Consider the following 26,540-nt stretch of genomic DNA (forward strand, 5'->3'; position numbering starts at 1 on the left):
GACTGAAAGGGAACATCTCAGTTCATATGTAACCCTCGTTCCCTGAAGGTAGGGAATGGAGTCATCATGTCCCATTCCCACAGCCCTGTTGTACCATTGCTGATGTTGGCCGGGCAAAGGTTGGCTTTTTCAGCTAAAAGAGCTGATTTTGTATTGCATCTGTCGCTCATTTTATACTTGTGTGGTTATCTAATTGTGACAGATGCTTTGCAAAAATAACTATACAAAGGACAAACACACCTCTTGAGTGCCTTTATTACACCCCGCATAAATTATTCTATAAACATTAAATACGTTTTGAACAATAGTGAACTTGATTAGTCCATTAGCTGAAACGATTAGTCGACGTTGACAATAAAAATTTTTCGACAAATATTTTTGTTGTCGAGTAGTCGTTTGGTTTCACTTTACCTAATGTAAGGGCCTGCAATGTCGTGATTTGACCACTATGACGTGGTAGCGCTAGAGTGTAATGCAGCCCTTACACATTTGCGATAGAAGAAGATAGATGAAAACACAGCGCGCATTATGGCATTAATACTGCTGACAAGAGATGTAAAAAAAATGTTTGTCTGTAATGCTGCTTAGTGTTTGTTTATTTTTTTTTAAGTGAACAGAATATTTAAACAATGCTTAGAAAGCATTTGTGTGTAATATGAGTTGGACAGAAATCCGAAAACTTAGAATGACCTGCTCAAAGTTCATTAAAACAACTATTTCAAATGCTAAAGTCATGTTTTGCTTATTATAGCAACACAAGAACAGCAATACATAAGTGCACTGGAAATAGTCTCATCAAGTCTAACACAGTATACAGTATTGTTCAAAATAATAGCAGTACAATGTGACTAACCAGAATAATCAAGGTTTTTAGTATATTTTTTATTGCTACGTGGCTAACAAGTTACCAGTAGGTTCAGTAGATTCTCAGAAAACAAATGAGACCCAGCATTCATGATATGCACGCTCTTAAGGCTGTGCAATTGGGCAATTAGTTGAATTAGTTGAAAGGGGTGTGTTCAAAAAAATAGCAGTGTGGCATTCAATCACTGAGGTCATAAATTTTGTGAAGAAACAGGTGTGAATCAGGTGGCCCCTATTTAAGGATGAAGCCAACACTTGTTGAACATGCATTTGAAAGCTGAGGAAAATGGGTCATTCAAGACATTGTTCAGAAGAACAGCGTACTTTGATTAAAAAGTTGATTGGAGAGGGGAGAACCTATAAAGAGGTGCAAAAAATGATAGGCTGTTCAGCTAAAATGATCTCCAATGCCTTAAAATGGAGAGCAAAACCAGAGAGACGTGGAAGAAAACGGAAGACAACCATCAAAATGGATAGAAGAATAACCAGAATGGCAAAGGCTCAGCCAATGATCACCTCCAGGATGATCAAAGACAGTCTGGAGTTACCTGTAAGTACTGTGACAGTTAGAAGACGTCTGTGTGAAGCTAATCTATTTTCAAGAATCCCCCGCAAAGTCCCTCTGTTAAAAAAAAGGCATGTGCAGAAGAGGTTACAATTTGCCAAAGAACACATCAACTGGCCTAAAGAGAAATAGAGGAACATTTTGTGGACTGATGAGAGTAAAATTGTTCTTTTTGGGTCCAAGGGCCACAGGCAGTTTGTTGAGACGACCCCCAAACTCTGAATTCAAGCCACAGTACACAGTGAAGACAGTGAAGCATGGAGGTGCAAGCATCATGATATGGGCATGTTTCTCCTACTATGGTGTTAGGCCTATTTATCGCATACCAGGGATCATGGATCAGTTTGCATATGTTAAAATACTTGAAGAGGTCATGTTGCCCTATGCTGAAGAGGACATGCCTTTGAAATGGTTGTTTCAACAAGACAATGACCCAAAACACACTAGTAAACGGACAAAGTCTTGGTTCCAAACCAACAAAATTAATGTTATGGAGTGGCCAGCCCAATCTCCAGACCTTAATCCAATTGAGAACTTGTGGGGTGTTATCAAAAATGCCGTAAAACCAAGAAATGTGAATGAATTGTGGAATGTTGTTAAAGAATCATGGAGTGGAATAACAGCTGAGAGGTGCCACAAGTTGGTTGACTCCATGCCACACAGATGTCAAGCAGTTTGTAAAAACTGTGGTCATAGAACTAAATATTAGTTTAGTGATTGACAGGATTGCTAAATCCCAGAAAAAAAATGTTTGTACAAAATAGTTTTGAGTTTGTACAGTCAAAGGTAGACACTGCTATTTTTTTGAACACACCCCTTTCAACTAATTGCCCAATTGCACAGCCTTAAGAGCGTGCATATCATGAATGCTGGGTCTTGTTTGTTTTCTGAGAATCTACTGAACCTACTGGTAACTTGTTTGCCACGTAGCAATAAAAAATATACTTAAAACCTTGATTATTCTGGTTAGTCACATTGTACTGCTATTATTTTGAACAATACTGTATATAGCCAAGGGTTGGTTAGTTTTCTTTTTTGTAAGAATGTACAGATAGAGATCAAGAAAAAAGAGAAAGATAGTAAGTACTATATTGGGAAGTGAGGTAATGGCGGAAGAGATGGGTTTTTAGCCAATTCGTAAAGACAGCTACAGAGTCAGCAGATTGTGTCGCACCTGGCAGATCATTCCACAGTTGTGGAACAGCTCCTCGGAAGGTAGGCACTAATGTTTTTTTTTCCCTTTTTGAGATGGCACCACAGCGCAGGGATCGATAGGGTACATAAGGCTGTATAAGTAAGTGAAGGTAAGGGGGTGCTGACCCAGTGGTGGTTTTAAAGGGCAGGAGCAGAGCTTTAAATTTGATGCGAGCTGCTATAGGGAGCCAGTGTAACTTGACAAAGAGAGAAGTGACGTGCGTTATTTTTTGGCTCATTGAAGACCACTCTTGTTGCTGCGTTCTGAATCATCTGTAGGGGTTTGGTTGTACAGGCTCTCCAGCCAGTAGCACAATGCAGTAGTCCACCCTGGACAGGACAAGAGCTTGGACATGGACCTGCGTGGCATGCTCATTCATTCATCATGGAAAATTCCCCCCTCGACTACAGCCCAGAAACTTAATTTCAAACTGGCGTGTTGATTTGTCATTGTATGGAAAAAAGATTTTAATGTCTCGTCTTGTGTTCATAAGAAAAAATAACAACTTGCATCAGTGGTCACCAATACTGGTCCTGGAGGGCCGGTGTCTCTGCAGAGTTAAGCTCCAACTCTAATCAAACACACCTAAGCACCTTATTTGGCTGCTTCAGGTGTGTTTGATTACGGTAAGAGCTAAACTCTCCAGAGACACCGGCCCTCCAGGACCAGGATTGGTGACCACTGGCTTACATCTTTGAAACATGAGTGAATAAATAATGACAGAATTTACAAGGATTTCTAAGCATTTTTAATAACATAATTTATTCATGCTTAGCTCCTATTAGGTTGGCAAATGGTGATAACTCATGTTCTGGACGAGTGGAGGTTCTTTATAATGGAACATGGGGAACAGTGTGTTCAAATAACTGGGGTACTGTTGATGCTGCAGTGGTGTGTAAAGAGGTCGGATGTCCGACTGGTGCTGAAGCGAAATTGTATAACTACTTTGGACCTGGTGTAGGAACAATATGGATGGATAATGTTCAATGTACAGGCAATGAATCGTCACTGCAGGGGTGCAAGTTTCCTGGAATGGCATTAAACAACTGTAAACATTCATCTGATGCTGGAGTCATCTGTCGAGGTAGGATATTATCCAGTGTTTCTTCCTTTGCAAATTTCTACTCAAACCCTTCAAGTGATTCAGGATATTTTTGATCACATACAAACAATGATCCTGTTTAAAGCATAACTTCACTTACAGAACTAGAGCAGTCGGACCAGTAAACAATAAATTTAATTCTATTTATTTTGTCAGTATTTAGTATTATATAACATGGCATTATTGTACTGTAAACCAGTTGTGGGATTTGCAGAAAATAAATTACTAGAATGACTTTAAAACATTGACATTTACTGATGGTTTTCATCCCCTCTCCTTTAGATATTAGACTGGTAAATGGATCTAATCTGTGTTTTGGAAGAGTGGAGGTTTTATATAATAATCAATGGGGAACCGTGTGTGATGCTGGCTGGGATTTAGCAGATGCTGCAGTGGTGTGTAATAGCATGGGTTGTGGGACTCCTTTAGTAGCAGCGACTGGGGCTTTCTTTGGGCAGGGTTCAGGACCCGTGTGGCTGGATGATGTGAGTTGTTCTGGGAATGAGTCAACAGTGGACAATTGTCCATCAAAGGCATTGGGAACAAGTACTTGCACACATGGACAAGATGCTGGAGTCATCTGTCAAAGTAGGTAAAAATTATTATTTGTGACTGAAGGTCTCATTATAATTATTTAGTTCAATACTTGAAAGAGCTTATACTCTATGTGAAATCAATATTTCTTGCAGATATAAAGCTGGTGAATGGTTTGAGTCCGTGTGATGGCAGTCTTCAGATTTTTGTTAATAATCACTGGGGTTCAGTTTGTCACACTGGATGGGGTCTACAAGATGCTACAGTTGCGTGTAGAACACTGGGCTGTGTTGGAGTTGTCGAGCCAGTGTCATATGTGGGTCCATTTGTTGGGCCAAAATGGATGGATAATGTTCGATGTACAGGAACTGAGATGGTCATGCAGAACTGTCCATTTACCGGATATGGTGTTGGCAGATGTGCAGATGGACTTTATGCTGGAGTTTTATGCAACAGTAAGACTATTTTTGAAACTTCTATGTCACAGCTAATGCAGTATATGTATTATGTATGAGGCTGTCATTCAGATATCTAACTTTTAAAAGACAGATGGATAGAGAATCCCTACCCAAGTGCCACTGGTGCTGCTCCTTCCAGTGCCCTGCATAAGTGTAGCGAATATCGGGCTGTTAAAAAACTGATTATAGTTATATAGTTTTATTCACCAAGTAATAAAGATGTGATATACTGTAGGTAGCAATTTGAAAATATTAAACGTGAGCTTACTTGCATGTTAACCATTTACGCTTAAAGAATTTATCTCCACCAAATCCAATGATCAAATTAACAAACAAGTTATTTAACCCTTTGAGCTTTAAGAGGTTTTTCTGGCCTTGGAGAAGTTTTGACCTGCACTGACATTTGCGCTTTTTTCAGTTGCTTATAAACATAATAATGGCAAAGGTCTAATACACTGTTTTCAGCACCAACTGGGCTACAATAATATGTGAGCAACAAGTATGTACATGTTTTTGAAAAAGCACAATTTTAAAATCACTGATATAAGTCCACAAATCCCATACTAAACAGGTTTTCACAAGACCTTTCAAAACTGGAACTAGTAGTCTGGTTTTTTTTCTTTAAAATTATGTGAAGAATAATGTGGTCACATATGTAGGCTGCATACGTCATCATGCCTGGTTTATTAAAGTTAACTGAACATTATATTTTTTGTAATCTTTAGGTTTAAGGGCTTTTAAAAAATTATTCTCAAACTATTACTTGACTAATTTATGAGGTAAAAAGATAGGTAAGAGTAAGATAGAGAAGATAGATCAAGGATCACATCTTACTTTCTGAAATCATTGCAACCCTATAATGATGGGGGTTTGGGTGGGTGGGTCTTAGTTAGGGGCCCCCATAATCTTTGACATAATTCGAACACTGATTAAGCCCTATTGACTCTCTGTTGTGAAGCAGTGAATGCGTGGAGACTTAAAGAGAAAATGTTTTGCTTGTAGTTTATTAACAAAATAGTGTGCAAAATAATCAACATATAAATAATGAGTATCAAATCTACAATTTTATACACAAATTTTAACAGGCATCTTTGTGTTATTAGTGAGAACAGTTCCTGAAGATACAAGTTAACATCACATGACAAAGTCTTTTACCAAGCAATGCTAAGCAGCATTAATGGCAACAATGTTCAAAAAGAGTGAATATCTATTTCCACTTCATGGTTTTGTGTATGTGCAGTGTAGTATAGCAGACATCCCAAGTCTCCCGGAAGTTCCGGGAGTCTCCCGCATTTTGATAGCAGCTCCCTGATGCCCGCAAATTAGTTAAAATCTCCCAGAATCTAGAGCGAGCAAGAAAGAGTAGCACGCGCACGGCAGAGAGGGAGGGGGAGACCTTGCGTGTGTGTGCTAGTGTGCCTCATTAAGCGCATGTAAGACAGAGAGCATCCTGATTGGCCTGCTCCGGTAAATCAACCAATCAATTGTCAGTGTGGGCGGGCTTTTATCTCTTCTCCCGACATAGATATATACAGTTCTCCCAAAGGAGACAAGTTTCAACAAGTTTAATATCATGTGCATATTTTTCAGGCTGGCTACTAGTTGCCAAGGCTACATGAAAACAACAAACTCCTTAGACCTGCTTAAAGTTGCAATAGAATATAAATAAAACAGTTTATATAAATATTATAAGCAGCTTATATAAATAGTAAAAGTGATCTACATATTGTAAAATAATTAACAAATAATTGGGTAACACTTTACAATAAGGTTCATTAGCTAACATTAGTTTACTACATTAGTTAACATATAATAATTAACTGCATTTATAAAGCATTTTTTTTTATCTTTGTTAACACTCTGGGGTCGGCTGCGGCGCGGGCGCCGCCAACTCTTTATTTTTCAATCACTCCGTAAAGAGACTTAGATAACTCTGCTGATTTTGGACATACAGATATGATTTATACATCATTTAAAACGTTAAAGTGTCTAGTTTTTTTTCTGTCCACTCCCAATAAAAACAGAATGTTGTGCTTTTCGCAAAATTAAGAAAATAAACATGATGCGCGTTTTGTTCTCTCTCCCTCAGTGAAGCCATTTCAGAAACGCGTCAGAAAATTAACTGTAACTTCACGAATACATGTCTTATAAACAAAAGATAAATGTCTACATAATGCTTGGAATGTCAGCTTTTAAATGATGTAAGTGAGATCGAAAACATATATTGTCATTCGGTGTAAACTGTATGAGAAGTAGGAGAGGGACCGTCTTTCTAATGTTACCTGATTATCTGTAATGAGAAGAGATCACCACGCCCCCGCGCCATTGAAGTGAATGAGCAGAGACATCCATATGCATTACTTGTGCCTCCTGCAGTCAATGGATACGCAATCCAGTCCACAACCCAGTCTCTCCATTCCTTGTTGTTTCATCTGATTGCACCAAAACATGACATCTAAATCCTTATTTACTTGCGTATGTGTGTCAGTATCTCCAGACGCGAGTGTTTTCATTGTTCTTCCGTCAAACATTTCATGCGAGGGGAACACACATAAACAAACACACGAGTCAGGAAACTCGACGCGGTTTTTGGTATTCTTATAAAATACGCGATTGAAAACAGTACAATCCTTATTTACTTGCGTATGTGTGTCACTATCTCCAGACGCGAGTGTTTTCTTTGTCTTCCATCAAACAGTTCACGCGATGGGAAACGCATGCACAAACACGCGAGTCAGGAAATCGACGCGGTTTTTGGTATTCTTATAAAATACGCGACTGCAAACAGTACAATCCTTATTTAGTTGCGTCTAAGCATATATCTCCGCACAGCACGTGTATTAAACACAGGATCACTCGCATGTGCACACATAAGTTAAGAGGCTTGTTCGACTTAATGCGGCGCCACAAGAACCGGCACCCGAATGACGTCAGAGTTTCGCGAGAGCGATGTAAAAGCAAACTCTTCGATATGATTTCGCGGATCACACTCGCGGTAGTTTGACGTCACCCGGCTGTCGATCTTTGCAGCGCCGCATGAAGTCGAACAAGCCGGCTGCTTTCATGAGCAAAACGTGAGGTAATGGCGGCGGCTGTAAACAAACATTGAGCAAGTTTATCATGCTTGTCTCTTGTTATGTTTCTACTATAATGATATAATGATTACAAAAACACAACTAAGAGTCCAAACAACGATAGGCAGTTGTTCTTTTAGGATTAGGCTACTATGGTTTTAAAAAGGTAACTTATAGCCTACATGTGAAATTAATGTTTTATATATATATATATATATATATATATAATGTTTTATATATATATATATATATATAACATTAATTTCACATGTAGGCTATAAGTTAAGCATATATATATATATATATATATATATATATATATATATATATATATATATATATATATATATATATATATATATATATATATATATATATATATATATATATTGTGTGTATTTACATTTCAATTGAAAAGTAAACCATCATGGTTTTACTACAGAGAAAGTTACATTCCTGTTAAACATCCCCACAAGGCTCATGTTGCTCATTATGCAACCCTTTTGTCTCTCAGCTGTCAATCACTGATTATTCAGGAGCATTCCCGCCTCCACGCATACAGCCTTTCCCAAGCAAAAGTGTCTTAGAAATTGTAACTCAATATCTTGCTTTATGTGAACGAGTAGGCCGAATGATTTTCACATCATTTTGAAGAAAAAACTCTAGACTACTAGATCCTGTTTTGAAAAGTCTTGGGAAAACATGTTTAGAATTAGTTTTGTGGACTTATATCAGTGACTTAAAATTTTTGCTTTTTCAAAAACCACGCATAAACATTTTTCTCTCAAAAATACAAACATGTACATACATGTTGATTATATAATATTGTAGCCCAGTTTGTGCTGAACGCAGTGTTATGAGACTTTTGCCATTAATATGTTTTTAAGCAACTGAAAAAAGCACAAATGTCAGTGCATGTCAAAACTTCCCCAGGGCCCTTAAAACCCCTTAGACCCCAGAGGGTTAATGTTAATTTAAACATTTACTAATACATTATTCAAATCTTGTTAACATTAGTTAATGCACTGTGAACTAACACAAACAAACCATGAACAGCTGTATTTTTATTAACTAAAGTTAACAAAGATTAGCAAATACAGTAACAAATGTACTGCTCATGGTTAGTTCATGTTAGTTAAAGGAACACGCCCACGAAGCACTGCCGCATGGGCGGAGTGACCCGCTCGCAGCACCCGAGAAGCCCCTGGTGAGGGGCAGAGAGTTCGGTCAGAATTGTGCAAATCACTCCGCCCATGCGGCAGTGCTTCGTCTTCAGAGAATATAGTTCTCAGTATGTATACTGTTAAAAGATCGCTGTGTCTCATATCACCTTGTTATTTGTACACGGTTTGACTATACAAATCACAACACATAAATAGGAAAATGATCGCGTTATTTTGTCACTTATTGGGAGCAGTATGCTAGCTAAAGCCACCCACTTCCAGTCTTTGTGCTAAGCTAAGCTAGCGGGGGCTGCGTCAGACAGAGTTACAGCACGCACGGAGATGAGAGAGGTATGTATGGACTTATCTAACTCTGGGGGATACGGTGAATAAGCTAAATTCCCAAAATGTGGGCGTGTTCCTTTAATACATCAACTAATGTTAACAAATGAGACCTAGTGAAGTGTTACCAATAATTGCATAGGCCTCTAGAAATTAATATTATGCTTTTATATCTTGAAATGTCATATCCTTGTCCTCCTTAATTTTTTTTTTTTGGGGGGTGGCTTCGGGATACCTCCCTGAAATGACTTTTTGCAGGTTGGGATGTCTGGTATAGTAACAGCTGAGAGTGATGCAGACACATTCTTGTAAGAAAGTTATAAACAGCTATTAGCATATATTGTCCACATAAGCAGGTGCAGCTCATCTGTATGGGCAGGTGTCCCACCAAAATATTAAACCACTTGTAAACTTACTCAAATCTAACCTGTTAACTTTTAAATGTATTTAATATTTTTCAATAAATATTTTCAGAGTTTCTAGACACAGTATCTAGTTACAGTGGATGAATATGTTGGAAAACTGAATATGTTGAAAATTGAGCGCACAGCTCGGTTGGTTACATGTAATGATCCAGCTGAAAAGGGCAGAGACTGCCAATACCCTCTTGAGCTCAGCAGCGCCCTTCATTTTCCCAATTCAAATCTGTGATTAAAAATGGAAATGCAGAGAGCCCTAATGGAGAACCATACGTTACGTGAACAATGTAGTACCGGACAATATCATTCCACGTAAGCAAAATGCATGTCACTCTGTGTGACAGTGTTAGTACGACTGATTCTTCAGGTTGTGAGCATCTTGAGTGGAACAAATTAACCCAATTGCAATAATGTGGAGTTTTTAATACAGAATTTGTTTGAAATATTGTCAGTTAATAAGAAAATGGGCATCAATATATAGAGTTGATGAAGCACGTATGGGAGTGGCAACGCACACACTCAAACTCAAGTTCAAAACTGAGAGAAATGAAAGAGGTGGAAATCCGCAAGCCTCCACTGTGGTGCTGTTTCTCCAACCAACTTTAGCAAGCAACGTACATCCTGGGCAGTTAGAAAAAAGCTTCTCAATAGCAGTTGATCTGCAGGCTTTTGAAACGAAAAAAGCTGATTTGGTATCGCACCTGCCTCTCGTTTTATACTCTCTTTTATACTCGTTTTATTCGTCGGTCATGAATAATGCGCACCGCCCATGGGAGGGATCACATTAAAAATAATGAGGTCAGACAGGAGAAACTGTATCTTTTCTCTTATACAGATTACATAAACATGCAATATTTGTTTCGATTGTAATTATTTCATTTTAAAGTAGATATTTCAGGCTTTTTTAGACTTTTCTTTGGAATGAAATACTCCTGGTAGAGTAAGCTCGCAACCTGAGCAGGCAGGCCACGCCCTGAGCTTGGTAAGCCAGGCCGATAGCATCCACTATCCAGTGGGACATCCTGTGCAGCCTCTGCAGAAGCATCCCTTCTGCTAGCCTCTGTAACAGACAAAAAACACTCTGAGCTCGGTGCACTTACAGTCGTGTAGCAAAGACAGGACAGAACAAAGCTAATGCTGGGTCTGTCTCCTCCAGGGGCAACGCTTGCAAGTTCACTACCTGATCCCTGAAGGGAGTTGAAAGTAGCCAGACCAAGGTTTTAGAATTATATGAAAGTCAGTCGGCCCAAACTCTAGGCAAACTCTAGCCGGAAGGTAGTTAATTACCTTAATAAAATTTTAAATATGGATATTTCTACAACAACACCGCACGGATTACCCTCAGAAGACCGTTGTTTATCATCCTGGAGCTGTTTGGATTTACTTTAAGGATGGACGCACTTTTTTTGGACTTGAAGGTTGTGGACCCCATAACTTCACATTTAATCAACTGAAAGATCTAAAACATTTAATAAAATACTCGAAAATGTGTGTGTGTGAAAAACGATGGACATATGCAACTCGGACAGCTTTTCTTACATAAAAGTGATATGTCAAGGATGATACTATGATTTATTTTAAATTATATTATTTTGCAATACTCAAACTAGGAATTTATATACAGCAACAAAGGTCTGTGGTTAGACCTGAATGTCCACTGACCCTGGATTTGTTTAATACAGGGTGTGTTAGAGGCTGAAATCTGTTCAATCTGGATACTGTAGGGAAACATGGTGAGAAATTATTTGAAACATTGACCTGTACATTTCCATGTTCTTTGAATTGCACACTTTCCTTGTTAAACTGACCCACCAAATGTGATTTCATTGACAATTTAACACTAACAGATTGTAGCTTTTGCCTACCGCCTTAAGAGTGTGAAGAGACAAAATAGCAGAATAGAGTTAAAAATAGAGTTTCCTGGTTTTAAGCATATAATAATTGTTTTCATTCACTCTTCTTTAGATATTAGACTGGTAAATGGAGCCAATGGGTGTTCTGGAAGAGTGGAGGTTTTATATAATAATCAATGGGGAACCGTCTGCGATGCTGGCTGGGATATAACTGATGCTACAGTGGTGTGTAATAGCACTGGTTGTGGGACTCCTATATCAGCAACAACTGGGGCTTCCTTTGGGCAAGGTTCAGGACCCGTGTGGCTGGATGAAGTGAGTTGTTCTGGGAATGAGCCAACAGTAAAAAACTGTTCATCAAATCCATTGGGATCAAGCAGCTGTACCCATGGACAAGATGCTGGAGTCATTTGTCGAGGTAAGTTGAATTTTCCATTTATGATTAAAGATCTCATAATGACACAATGTAATGTCTGAAAGAGCTTTTACTGTATGTTAAATCAATGTTTCCTGCAGATGTAAAGCTGGTGAATGGTTCAAGTCAATGTGATGGCAGACTTCAGGTGCTTTATAATAATCGCTGGGGTGCTGTGTGTTACGCTGGCTGGGGTCCAGAAGAGGCTGCAGTTGTTTGTAAAGAGTTGGGCTGTGGTCAAGTTATTCAAACAAATTCCTATCTGGCTCCATCTAATGAGCCCATATGGATGAATAATGTTACATGTATTGGAAATGAATCAACAGTGCGTGACTGTCCATTTGGTGGATGGGGTGCGAGCAACAGTTGTAAGAATGGACTTTACGCAGGAGTTGTTTGCAGCAGTAAGATTACTTTCAAACTTCCCACTATGTCACAGCTATTGTTTAATAGGTTTTATTAATGATGATGGCTTCAAGTATGCCACTTTTTAAGCCTTAAACTAAAGTCCCACTTACAATCTAATATGCCAAATGTTCAGAATGCACTACCTAGGCTTATCTAGGTTTTACGCATTCCGGACATTTAGTGTATATTTGTCACCTTTATACACTGAAAGTTTTAACTGTGCTAAGGGTACTGCAGGTGATTGGTTAAATAAATGCTTAAAAAAGATTTTCCCATGGACACCTCATGAGCTGCCTAACAAACTCGCATAGACTTAAGATCATAGGCGTATACTGCCACCCAGTGACAAAACATTACATACAATACAACAACTCTTCTCAGTTTACAATTTATGTTCATATGTTTTGTAATACCTATTCTTTATTTTGTGCTCTTCAGTTTACAAAATACTTTGCGCTTATAATTAGTATCTTGAGAAACATTGCATTCAGTTAAAGCACCAGTTCAGTCATTAATTTGTCAACAACATTCATTTAAACTGATTTTGTCAGGAGTGGCAAGGTGGATGAACCCAAGGGCAGACACTGATAGAAAACTGAACAATTTATTGAACAAATACAAGGATACAAAAACCCACAAGGGGGTAAAACAAGACAATATACACAGGACCGGATAAACACTAAACTGGACTAGACTATGACATTAAACTAGACTTTGGCTGACTAAACACTAATAACATACAATGAACAAAAAAATAAACTTGGCTTACTCAATATAGATACAGCCAGGAACAACGCTTGATAACACAGTACAATCACAGACAGAACACTGGGCACAGAGACGTTAAATAGCGACAAAATAACGAGGGGAACAGGTGATAATGATAATCGGTAAGGGAGAAGGTAAAAAGTGACGAGACACAGGAAATACGTGGTCTAGTATAGTCAATACAGACCATGTATTTCCCACACAAAACATTGTACTGTCAGAACCCTGCCATACTGGACTAAATACTAAAACAGGACAATAGCCGTTTCTCAATATGCGTTCTTGTCTGTACTTGCGTTTTTGTGTACTTGTGAAACGTCATCAGTCGCGGCCCAAGCTATGTTCCAATTCAAAGTTCGCATCCAGTGTTGGGTAAGTTACTCAAAAAAAGTAATGAATTACTAGTTACTACTTACATCTTTAATCATGTAATTAGATTACTTTACAAATTACTCTCTACAAAAAGTATTTAATTATTTATTACTAATTACTTTCTAAATCCTATTTAGTACGTGATACAAGGATAAGCTTGAAATGGCTCAAAAACAATTATATATAAAAGTACATCAATTATTCTGGTCCCACTTTAGGGTCCAATTCTCTCTATTAACTAACTATTAACTACTTTTGCCTCAATATACTCCAAATACTGCTTATTAATACTAAAGAATTTGTATATTTTAAGTATTGGTAGAAATGGGGAGGGACATAGAATAAGGTTTTGCAGAATCAGATATGTGCTAAGCATTAACCCTCTGGGGTCCGACCATTTTGGGACACTGTCAGAGGTTTGATGTTAAAGATAAATGCTTCTCTTCCTCAATGTCCAGACATAAATGAAGATATTCCTCACGTGTGTGAATAAAGTTTATAATCCAAACATGCGGTAAAAAGTCTTTAAATCTGATCAAACTTTACGCTTTGCTAGCTATGGTTGAACAGCTCGTGTCTTCATTACCATGTCAACAGCTGTGGGCATGACCAAATTAAAGATAATGAAGTCAGCCAGGAAAAACGGTACTCTCTTTACTTCAATGCAGATTACATAAACAGGCAATATTTGTTTTTGATTATTTTTAGCTTGTTTAAAAGTAGACATTTCAGGCTTTCTTTGGATGTGTGTATCATGCTTGTGTGACGAGTATTCGCGGAGTTTCAATTGATTTTTGTAACATGTTTTGAGAGACAGCTGGCGGAGACAGAAATGTCTGGAAGCACACCCTGTTTATTTTCTTTATTTGACAAAAACACAAAGATCTGTTGTTATTGTGAATGAACACATATTAAAGACCCTTTACAGTTTCAAATGATGTCAAACACGTAAGTGTATGATTATTAATGATGGAGTATTTTAAGTTGATTCTGCCATGATAAGGAAAAAACACGTCAAAACGCGGCCCCGCGTTTTTGGACCCCAGGGGGTTAATAAACAGCCAGCATCTCATTAATATTAATGCTAATAATCAACCAGTTAATAGTGAGAATTTTAAACTTAAACCATGTTAAATCCACCTTTGTATTACAGTTAACATAATAGTTTTAGAGTCCATACACAGTATTTAGTGACATCAGAAGTAACTGTAATTAGATTACAAGAAAAATAAGAGTAATCCCTTACTTTACTTTTTCAAGGGAAAAGTAATTTAATTACAGTAACTAATTACTTAGTAACTAGTTACACCCAACACTGTTCGCATCAAGCCCAAGTTCACATAAAATCCCCGGATGTGTTCTTGATCCGCCCATTTTATTGAGGATGCATCAGAGGAGACTTGTGTGGATCAAGCCCAAGTTCACATAAAATCCCCGGATGTGTTCTTGATCCGCCCATTTTATCGAGGATGCATCAGAGGAGACTTGTGTGGACTTATGACAGCGAAGTTTCCCAGAATGCATTTCGCGTCAGGAGTTCGTTCTTCCGAGTTTGAACTTCCAAGTTCAAACTACGAAGGACTCAAATCTGAGTTTGGCATACTTGGTATTGAGAAACGGCTAATGTTCCTGCAGGATCCTGACAGATTTAATAGTCTACTAACCTGTAAGCAAAATTAAAATTTTAAGTGAATATCTGTTACTTTTTCACATTTAACATTTAAAGAGACAAACCATACCAATGCATTTCTGAGATCGTATGTGGAGCCTTTTTACTGTGAAACTAACCTACCACAATGTCTTGTACCACAGTTTGTAGTCCACAGCTTCATGAGTAAGATAATGGAAATACAGCAGATAATTTTTATGTTTTTGAACATCTGCTCATGTTTTTTTTTTCACTTTCTTAGGTATTAAACTGGTAAATGGAGATGATATGTGTTCTGGAAGAGTGGAGATTTTATATAATAATCAATGGGGAACCGTCTGTGATGCTGGCTGGGATTTAGCAGATGGTGCAGTGGTGTGTAAGAGCATTGGTTGTGGGACTCCAATAGAAGTAAAGACCGGGGCTTACTTTGGGCAGGGTTTAGGACACGTGTGGCTTGATAATGTGAATTGTTCTGGGAAAGAGCTATCAGTAAAAAATTGTCCATCAAAGAAGTTAGGAACAAGCACCTGTGGTCATGAACAAGATGCTGGAGTCGTCTGTCGTGGTAAGTTCAAAAGATCCTTTATTACCAACAATGATACAATGCAATGACTGAAAGAGCTTCTTACTGTACAGTATGTGAAATCAATATTTTCTGCAGCTCTAAAGGTGGTAAATGGTTCGAGTTCATGTGATGGCAAACTTCAGGTTCTTTATAATAATCACTGGGGTGCAGTTTGTCACACTGGCATGGGTCGGGAAGAAGCAACAGTTGCATGTAGTGAGATTGGCTGTGGTGAAGTTCCACGGCTACAGTCATTTATGGCTTCAAATTATGGGCCAATATGGATGGATAATGTTATATGTACTGGAAAAGAGTTGACACTGCATGACTGTTCATTTACTGGATGGGGTGTGAGCAGTTGTGTGGATGGACATTTTGCAGGAGTTGCTTGCATCAGTAAGATCATTTTTAAAATTAATGTATTATGAATGAGGTTTCTAATTCAAGTATCTCCATTTTCAATGCTTTTTTCGTAAATGAAACTAATCAATCATGTTTTGATAAGCCATTCTTGAAAAAGTCCCTTTTAATTTTACAGATTTTGTGAGAAAAAATGTGGTAAAGATTATAATTTCAACTGAGGCTGACATTGATGTCAACGACCCTAATATCAAGAAGATGTTAATGGACAAGGTGAGTTAACATATGTTTAATTGTGTAAATAAATACGAATTTACTACTTGCATTTTGTCTGTTAGACCAGTGGTTCTCAAATTTTTTCCGCATGTGGCCCCCCTTGTGTACGGTGGATTCCTTCGCGACCGCCCCAAAGAAAATTTATAACAAAACTGTTCTAAAATTTAACATTTTGATTAAACAAAACAAATTAAGTTATACAAAGTAGTGCTGTTGGTTAGTAGCCTTCTTTTTTAGGTTTAATTACACAGAATTCATGACAAAATGAATGTATTTTATAAAATGTCATAAAACTGGGGCCCCCCAGGCACCATCTCGCAGCCCCCCTGGGGGCCACGGACCCCAGTTTGAGAACCACTGTGTTAGACAATAACGATTAGAAACATTTGTAACCTTTTTTCTTTCTCATGACTACAACTTTATTTCATTTGGATAAAGAAAGATGAACTTATTCTAGACAATTTCACATTAGTGTTGTTATATTTTTGTGTAATCTGTTAGATGAGGTTTTATTCTTTTCAATTAATTATGGGGTTTTTAATTTGACAGATAACCGCAGTGGTAAAAAGTAAAGGAGATTATTTAGCTAAATGGAGAAAACAGCATAACGGGATGGTATTTCAAGAAATAATACCAGGTTTGTACACTGAGAGCAGTTACTTTCTCTTCTTTAAACATTATATATTTAAATAGAATATGTGTAAATTAATTTAAAGTTGTCTAAGGATGTATAAATGGATGTTGTCTTAAAATATGTGTGTGGCAGTCAAGAATATTTTACCTTATACAGTAAGGTTGATATTGTGTGGTTTAGTATTATAATTTAAAACCCTGTTGTTTTTGCAGAAACTTTCTAAACGCAGGACAGAAAGCAGACAACTAATTATTACAATATTATAGTAATCTTTTTATGTTCACTTTTGCTTCACTGTCTGTACCTCATACAGATGCATTGCTTTATAAATACTAAATATGGTACAAAATAAATTTAAATGCATAACGGTTCTAATGCAGAATCAGGAAGGGAGAGATTCAAAAGCATTAAAAGCATCAGCTTTGATCTATAAGATCTTAGTTATAACATAGAAAGCATTTGGAAAATTTTGTTTCCCTTGTGTCTCTGATGTTTCTTCTGAGAAAATGTCTTTTCTGAAATCTCACAAATGTCTTTATTAGGGTTTTAGAAGAGTTCTCAACAGTGTCACAAATTGATCTTAGATTTGCCATGTCTGGTGTCAATATTATTGAAGATTTAAAAATAAACTATTTTTTATAGCTTAAAATTCCAGATTTTAACATTGTTCCACATTGTTTCTATTGTTTATTTCTCTTAAGAAATTTTGGGAGAAACATTTTAAATAAAGTTACTTAAATAAAACACAACTAAGAACTCCATCAAATCTTCTGAGCTGTGAAAGGGCAACCATAACATTTTGTTTCATTCCAACCTGGCTATACAAATGGATGTTTTTATTATAAACAGATGCAATTGCAGTTATATGTTGAAAGCTTATTTTGTGCTGATTTTTTAAACTAGGGTATATGCTACAAAAAATTCTGCCTTTTTCAATCTAGACATGATTCTTATAAAAGCATCTGCAGAAAGCAAACATGCATGTTTCTAAAATCACAACAGCCTTTTAATCTTAAAGTCTTTGAATTAGTTAAACAAGAGCACTTGGCTATTACTTTTAGTAGACATTAATATAATGTTTAATTTTACCAACTTAATATTAACAACTTCTTTTGATAATGTTGAACATTATTAATTTATGGTCTTTAATAACTTTGTTTTACTGTGTACAGTAATATTGTGGGAATCGTCTGTACATGTATGTGCATTTAGGATAAGAGAAACAAGGGACATATAAAATCATGATTTAATTATATGAAATGTAATGCCACTGCGTGACAGTAAAAGCTTACGATTTTGAGTAACATTGCGTTCAATTAAAGTGAATTCAGTTCAGTCATGATTGTGTCTGAGTGTGTTTATTATCACCGGCCGACACCAGGGGTGGGCCCGGTAAAAACTGGCCTGGTAAGAAGTTTTTTTTATGTGAAAAACACTTGTGAAACCGAAACAGCACATATTGCCTTCTGTTTTTAAATGTTAACAAATATGTAAAAAGAAACTGGATAGAAACTTAAATATAAAAAGTAACCCAAATAACTTTAAGTTATTTTATGTTCATTTTGAAGTGCACTGTATGTGTCAGGACTCTGCCATAAGAGTCTTGTTTTATATTTTGTATTTTGTCATGGTGGCAGAGTTCTGGCAGTCCCAGGCTTTATGTGGAGGCTTAGCCTTGTTTTATTGTGGCATGTGCCTCCGGTGTCTTGTCATTTATCCCCGCCCCCTCATTCTCTTGCTTATTAGTGATCATTGGTTTTCTCCCATCACCTGTTTCTGCTTGTTATCTTGTTTGGTTTTTCTATTTAATGTTTTTGTGTCCTTAGTTCTGTGCAGGATCATTTTGTATTGTGCTCATGTTCGTGTACAAGTCAAGTGTTCTAGTCAAAGTCTTAGTGTTATGTGTCAGAGTTCTTGTTTCATGTTTTGTACCCCCTCATGGGTTTTTGTTTTTTGTCAAATAAGTGTTTTCTGTTTTTCCCCCGACATCGTGTGCTTTTGGGTTCATCTCTCCAGCAATTCCTGACAGTATGTTGGTACATGCAGTATAATAAAAGTGCAAGTGCGCATGTGCAGCAAGCGAACCTAGAGGCGAGTGCGTACGACGGTTATACGTCAACATATAATCAGAATGATTGACATCTGGGATGACCAATAGTCTTGATGATCCACCCGGAAAACGGAAATCTTCTGCTATACCTTTAATTTATAACAAGATAAACACTGAAATGAATGATTATAGACACTACGTGTATTATTTAACACAGAAATACCTGCTTGCTTGCTTGCTTTGACTTTGATTATCTCTTTATTCACTTTAGATACAAAAAAAGACCTGGGGCCCTATTTTAACGATCTAAGCGCATTGTCTAAAGCGCACAGCGCAATGTCTAAATGGGCGTGTCCGAACCCACTTTTGCTAATTTAACGACAAGAAAAATGGTTTGTGCGCCGAGCGCAAAGTCGAAACAGGTGTGTTTTGGGCGTAACGTGCAATAAACGAATTAGAATCTCAGCTCTCATCCCCTTTAAAATCCAGTTGCGTTGGCGCCATGCCGATTCCCTATTTAAATGGCGGAATTTGCAAGCGGAAAATCAGAATGCTTCTCTAGCGAGGAAACTGATCTGCTCGTGCGCGAGGTTAAAGCGCGTGAGCAGATCATCTACGGGACAAGCCGTATTCCACCTAAGCTCCTCGAGGTAAAGAATGCATGGGAGGAGGTAGCGGTTATTGTGTCCTCGTCTTCTGGCATCACAAGAATGGCTGTACAATGCCGAAAAAGGTACAACGATGTCAGGAGACGGGGAAAACAAAAACTTGCTGCAAATAAAAGGCAGGAAGTGGCCACAGGTGGTGGGCCATCTACAGCCCCTCCGGACCTAACACCAGCAGAGGACATCGCTGCCTCTACCCTTAGTGCTGAAAGCATTGAGGGATTTGGGGGCTTCGAGGTGGGCGTCCAAGGTAATGCAATGATAAATCAATGTGTACAAAACATTTGGTCTCCTTATGAAAATATTTTATTAAACAAACAAAAGTCATGAAATAAATTGTCATAAATGTCATGCAGCTCCTTTGGCTGAAGATTCGGCGGCCGGACCCAGTAGGCAGGAGGTACATGTGGAGGAAGAAGAGACAGTGGAACGACCATCATTAAGGTTGAGAGGAGAGGCAAGGCGACACAGATCACAACGCGGAAACATCCACCAGGAGGACCACCCATTCCTGGCACTCCAGCAGGCCGGCTTTAACATGCTGGAGAGGGAATTGAGGAGACACGATCAAAGTGTGCGGCGCTTGAACACACGCTTGAGCCGTTTGGAGATGATGCTGCTGCCTCTCGGACGCATCGCCGACAGTGTAGGAAGGCTCGCTGAAGCAGCTGATCGCATAACCTCTCCTGCAACACCTCCCCCGTCCACCGGATCTTCTCAGTCCATCCGATCGATGACCACACTGCGCTCTAATGCTCCTGGACCCTCCCGTCGCCCGTCCCGCCGTGGTGCTTCCCGGCTGCGAACCCGAGGAGGTAGAAGACCATCAGTTTAATGTTGTTGTTTATTAAAATGTTTATGTTTTTGTAATTAAACTGTGGTTCCCTTTAAACGTTGTTTTTTTTTTCAGTCATTGAGCAGGCTAAATAATAACATTAGAATGAGTAACTCTGTAATAACATCACTCACAAAACTACAACAATTTTTTTACAACTTCACAACTATGAAAAAAAAAGGTTTGCAACAAATGCTTTATTTGTAACTGTTAACTTGGTCAATGTACTCAAACTGAGTGAGGGTCCAAAGTTGCCTAAACAGTTTAGCAACACTGACCTGGATGTACCAAAGGGATGGAGGCTGGTAACTGGGTGACGGAAAGGTGTTTATTTACAATGTAGTGTGTAGAGGCAGTTTCCAATCAAGTGCTGGTGATATTTACAAGTCCTTATTTACAGTAGAAAAAAAAAACAAAAAAAAATGGTGGGAAAAATATCCAAAAATGTATTCACAACAGGCTGTGTAAAATATTTACAAGTGAAAGGCTAAACCAATAAATTGGTCCAATACACTGTGTAACACTCAAAATTTTGAGGTATACTGACTCACTCAACGAGCCCTGAACAATGCCTGAAGCCTTTAAATAGGCCAAGCCACTTAATAGGACTAAACCAAAAATAAAAGGAAAAAGGTAACATAGAAAATTAACAAACTCGAACAAATACATTGCAAATGCAAATGAAAAACATTTTATAATATACAAATTACATAAACACTTAGTTATGGAAAAAAATAATGTAAAACAATATTACACATATAAATTCCCTCATTTTCAAAGTCAACTGCGGCAAAACTCCCCCTGTTCAATTAATCAGTTGAACTGCACCTTCTAGTGGCGGGAACGGGACAAACAAAATGGCAGAAAAGAATGCAACTCGGTTTGACTGTTTGGAATGGGATGATGAACCAATACGTAAGTATATCTGAAGAGTTTGGTTCCAAAACGCGATAAACGCCATTTTTGAAAAAAATGAGTTACTGCCAAAATCAGTATTATATCAGGTCAGTAGTTAAAAGCAGCACTGTCGCAAAGGAAAGGAACTGGCCAACCTTAAATCTAAACTAAAAACTAAACATTTAAAATGCTAAACGATCAACATTTTGAGACAACAGGGAGAAAAGCAGTCATGTTACAACTTTCTGATGAGGAACTCGTCGTGGCAGAAGCCATTTCTCAATCTGAAGGTTGCAGCCTCTGGATGTCGTATTTCTAAGCTGTATACGTCATCAAGACTGTCTTATTTCACAATATTAACAATTACAAAGTTGACTATTATACTTAGTTAACCGTAAATTGTTGCAGTATGCTTATGACTTGCGAATGTAATGCTCAGTTTACCTTAATAAACCAGGCTTGATGACGTGTGCAGCCTGCATATTTGACCTCCGGAGGCTGCAGCCTTCCAATTCAGAAACGACCAGACATATTTCTTTGCCTTTTCCAAACAAATATTGTTGCATCCTCTCTCTCTCTACCTCGCCACCAGGATTGTCCGCAATGGCGCTCGTTATTCCTCTTTTTTGTGTGAAAATCGCTCCAAATCCAAGTAAACCGATGCGTTTAGGTCTGCCGCTTTGTAATACGTCACGCGAGTGACAGCGGAACGCAGCAAATGAGGAAGAGAGAAGAGAGAAACGCTCGGATCTGATTGGTGAATGAATAGGGTTTGGTTTTACACTGTGAGCAAGTTTGAGTGCTATAGCATCCTGGATTGTAATGTAAATATCATAGACACAGTAAAAAGAAAGGTAAATACGTGAACACAGCCTCTGAATACAGGGAACTATATGCAATATAATCGCCGTAATTTATAAAGAACATCGCATTTATGTATGAATCAACAGTTTATATAAAAAATTGCCTTAAAGGGGAATCGAACCCGGGTCGCCCGTCTCATAGGTCCGTGACACTAAAGACTGTGCCACAGAGTCACATAATAGAACTGCTCTCTACACTCCTTAAGTAGCCTCCAGCAAAATTCACGTTAAAAACAAATTGTGTGGAGGAAGTGACGTATGCCGTAAAGCAGTCGAATTTTGTAGTTTTTTTGTGCTCTGGTTACTACCAGAAACCCTAAGTTTTAAAATACGAGTAAAAGAGATACAGACCCCGTCAGGCTATGGTAGACATGTCATTCAACCTATTTAAAGTCGATGTACTATCACAAGGGTCTTGAAAATGTATTATGAAGGTTGAAAAATTACATGGTGTCACTTTAATGACATTAATGTTTATATTTTTAATTAGTGTGTACAACTAGTCAACTAAATGAATATAACATGGCAAAGATGAATGCACATTTATATAGGCTATTGATTCAATAGATTTATAGCATTTTCAATAAAAACTTGTCATGGATTTATTGCATTTTGTGGAAAAAATTATCTGTTTTTATAATAAATCTTTGAAAATCAACTTATGGATTAGAATTTTTTATGTTTTTATAACCTAAAGATGCTATGTGAAAGTTTGTAACAGAAAATAGTTGTTTTCATCTTGTCACTTTCTTGGTATAGAAAACACGTTTTTACCAAAATTTGTCAAAATGGATTTATTGCGTTTTGGAACCAAACTCTTCATCTGTTTGTATATGTAAATGGATGCATTTAACAGAATAAAATTTTTTTCACATGAACACTTGTATGTTTCATTTATACTGTTCAACCAAATTAACAAAACATTTAACTTTTAAACATTTAACCAAATAAACAAGTCAGAGATATGGACAAATCAGCCTCAAAACAACACACACACACACAGGTGGAACTACAAACATTTCTGTGTTAACTGATGTATATTTTGCGCAAGTCAGAGATGAAGGTAAAGGGTATCTGAGTTGATGTAGCGAGTCCAAATCAAAATAAAAGTCCTTTCATAATAAAAGTCATTTGTCACAGGTCTCCGTGACAGTAACGGAGAGCCGCAACGTTTCAGCACCTGGACAGCGCTGTGAGTGTATGGCTCTAACTATTATTTATAAATGGTTCTCATAATATCAGATGTTTAAATTCATCATATAAAATTAATCTGTGGGGTACCATTAAACACATTTGAAAATATATGCAATACTTGCTATTTTTAAAAGTAAAAAAATCAGCTTACTTCGGCTACAGGTGAAGCAGATGTTCTGCCAGCTGATCTCTCCTAGCCCGTGCTGCTGCTTGCGTATTTAGGTTAATTGGCATCGGCACATGCATTTCAGCTTCACGCCTTCTAAAATCCTGTTATCTATCCTCATTTAACCCTCTGGGGTCTAAGGGGTTTTTAGGGCCCTGGGGAAGTTTTGACATGCACTGACATTTGTGCTTTTTTCAGTTGCTTAAACACATATTAATGGCAAAAGTCTCATAACACTGCGTTCAGCACAAACTGGGCTACAATATCATATAATCAACATGTATGTACATGTTTGTATTTTTGAGAGAAAAATGTTTATCCGTGGTTTTTGAAAAAGCTAAAATTTTAAGTCACTGATATAAGTCCACAAAACTAATTCTAAACATGTTTTCCCAAGACTTTCCAAAACAGGATCTAGTAGTCTAGAGTTTTTTCTTCAAAATGATGTGAAAATCATTCGGCCTACTCGTTCACATAAAGCAAGATATTGATTTACAATTTCCAAGACACTTTTGCTTGGGAAAGGCTGTATGCGGGGAGGCGGGAAAGCTCCTGAATAATCAGTGATTGACAGCTGAGAGACAAAAGGGTTGCATAATGAGCCACATGAGCCTTGTGGGGATGTTCAACAGGAATGTAACTTTCTCTGTAGTAAACCATGATGGTTTACTTTTTAATTTAAATGTAAATACACACACAATATATATATATATATATATATATATATATATATATATATATATATATATATATATATATATATATATATATATATATATATATATATATATATATACATTAATTTCACATGTAGGCTATAAGTTACCTTTTAAAAACCATAGTAGCCTAATCAAAGTGAACACAGGGTTTGTGTGCAGCAAAAACCTCAAAAGAACAACTGCCTATCGTTGTTTGGACTCTTAGTTGTGTTTTTGTAATCATTATATCATTATAGTAGAAACCCAACAAGGGACAAGGATGATAAACTTGCACGATAAACTTGCTCAATGTTTGTTTACAGCCGCCGCCATTACCTCACGTGTTGCTCATGAAAGCAGTCGGCTTGTTCGATTTCATGTGGCGCTGCAAAGATCGACAGCCGGGTGACGTCAAACTACCGCGAGAGTGATCCGCGAAATCATATGGAAGAGTTTGCTTTTAAATCGCTCTCGCGAAACTCTGACGTCATTCGGCTGCCGGTTCTTGTGGCGCCGCATTAAGTCGAACAAGCCTATTAACAATGTGTGCACATGCGAGTGATCCTGTGTTTAATAAACGTGCTGTGCGGAGATATATGCTTAGACGCAACTAAATAATGATTGTACTGTTTGCAGTCGCGTATTTTATAAGAATACCAAAAACCGCGTTGATTTCCTGACTCGCGTGTTTGTGCATGCGTTTCCCATCGCGTGAACTGTTTGACGGAAGACAAAGAAAACACTCGCGTCTGGAGATAGTGACACACATACGCAAGTAAATAAGGATTGTACTGTTTTCAATCGCTTATTTTATAAGAATACCAAAAACCGCGTCGAGTTTCATGACTCGTGTGTTTGTTTATGTGTGTTCCCCTCGCATGAAATGTTTGACGGAAGAACAATGAAAACACTCGCGTCTGGAGATACTGACACACATACGCAAGTAAATAAGGATTTAGATGTCATGTTTTGGTGCAATCGGATGAAACAACAAGGAATGGAGAGACTGGGTTGTGGACTGGATTGCGTATCCATTGACTGCAGGAGGCAGAAGTTATGCATATGGATGTCTCTGCTCATTCACTTCAATGGCGCGGGGGCGTGGCGATCTCTTCTCATTACAGATAATCAGGTAACATTAGAAAGACGGTCCCTCTCCTACTTCTCATACAGTTTACACCGAATGACAATATATGTTTTCGATCTAACTTACATCATTTAAAAGCTGACATTCCAATCATTATGTAGACATTTATCTTTTGTTTATATGACACGTATTCGTGAATTTACAGTTAATTTTCTGACGCGTTTCTGAAATGGCTTCACTGAGGGAGAGAGAACAAAACGCGCATCATGTTTATTTTCTTAATTTTGCGAAAAGCACAACATTCTGTTTTTATTGGGAGTGGACAGAAAAAAAACTAGACACTTTAACGTTTTAAATGATGTATAAGTCATATCTGTATGTCCAAAATCAGCAGAGTTATCTAAGTCTCTTTACGGAGTGATTGAAAAATAAAGAGTTGGCGGCGCCCGCGCCGCAGTCGACCCCAGAGTGTTAAGGCCAAGAGACATCCATGTCGTATGGCAATGTTATGCAACACACAACATGCCACAAAGAATGCTCCGACCTTTTGAGGACTGTATTGTAAGGAGATCATCTGCCAGCAGATGACGTAGCTTCTGGCGACACTCCATCTCGGATAGGGACAGGTATGTGGACCTTGGCCGGTAGATCCTCTGTCTCCTTCGTCTTATGATTCTTTGGCCCATTACGTACTCCATTTAGCTAAACAATTCGAAAATACATTACTGATCAAAGACACTGATATTTAACAGAGGAGTAAAATGAGTATTTTGCTTAAATTACATGTTCAGTAGGCGTAGTCAGTTGTTAAGTTGTCCGCGTTGCATCAATCTGGTTTGGTTGTAGCCACTCTCAAGCTGACAAGTCAGTTTAAATAGATGTGTTTACTGGCACGATTGGTCAAATAATTATCCAATTTCATTCGTCATTAGGCTACTGCAAATAGGTAGGCTAATTCTGATAGATCCAATGATAAGCAGTTGTGTATTTATATAAACAAAAATAATCTTTAACAATTTAATCCTGCAATGTTTCATATTTTTTTAAATGTTAATGTGCTGCTGCGT

The 26,540-nt window shown here is 37.8% G+C and overlaps 1 protein-coding gene and 1 long non-coding RNA gene across 2 annotated transcripts in view; one reads left to right on the plus strand and one right to left on the minus strand.

Annotated features, from left to right (window-relative positions):
- LOC141351464 (uncharacterized) overlaps positions 1–2,925 on the minus strand; it is a 461,703-nt gene extending 458,778 nt beyond the window's left edge. The window contains exon 1 of the long non-coding RNA XR_012359732.1: positions 909–2,925. This is a non-coding gene — a long non-coding RNA (uncharacterized lncRNA). The remainder of the gene's footprint in view (positions 1–908) is intronic.
- A 6,636-nt stretch (positions 2,926–9,561) lies between these two features.
- On the plus strand, positions 9,562–18,227 carry LOC129431624 (CD5 antigen-like). Its single transcript, XM_073870107.1, has 7 exons — positions 9,562–9,568; positions 11,682–11,987; positions 12,086–12,388; positions 15,443–15,748; positions 15,845–16,381; positions 16,934–17,021; positions 17,231–18,227. The coding sequence occupies exons 1-5, from the start codon at positions 9,562–9,564 to the stop codon at positions 16,174–16,176; spliced, it is 1,254 nt and encodes a 417-aa protein (XP_073726208.1). The 3' UTR covers positions 16,177–16,381; positions 16,934–17,021; positions 17,231–18,227.
- Positions 18,228–26,540: the final 8,313 nt, after the last annotated feature.

Source organism: Misgurnus anguillicaudatus, chromosome 1 (assembly GCF_027580225.2).
Source record: "Misgurnus anguillicaudatus chromosome 1, ASM2758022v2, whole genome shotgun sequence".
Lineage (NCBI taxonomy): Eukaryota > Metazoa > Chordata > Actinopteri > Cypriniformes > Cobitidae > Misgurnus > Misgurnus anguillicaudatus.

What these genes read in the sequence shown, in the direction of transcription:
- LOC129431624 (XM_073870107.1), top strand. An exon ending in TGCTGGAGTCATTTGTCGAG is followed by an intron (nt 11,988 to 12,085) that starts GTAAGTTGAATT and finishes TGTTTCCTGCAG; the next exon opens with ATGTAAAGCTGGTGAATGGT. An exon ending in CGCAGGAGTTGTTTGCAGCA is followed by an intron (nt 12,389 to 15,442) that starts GTAAGATTACTT and finishes TCACTTTCTTAG; the next exon opens with GTATTAAACTGGTAAATGGA.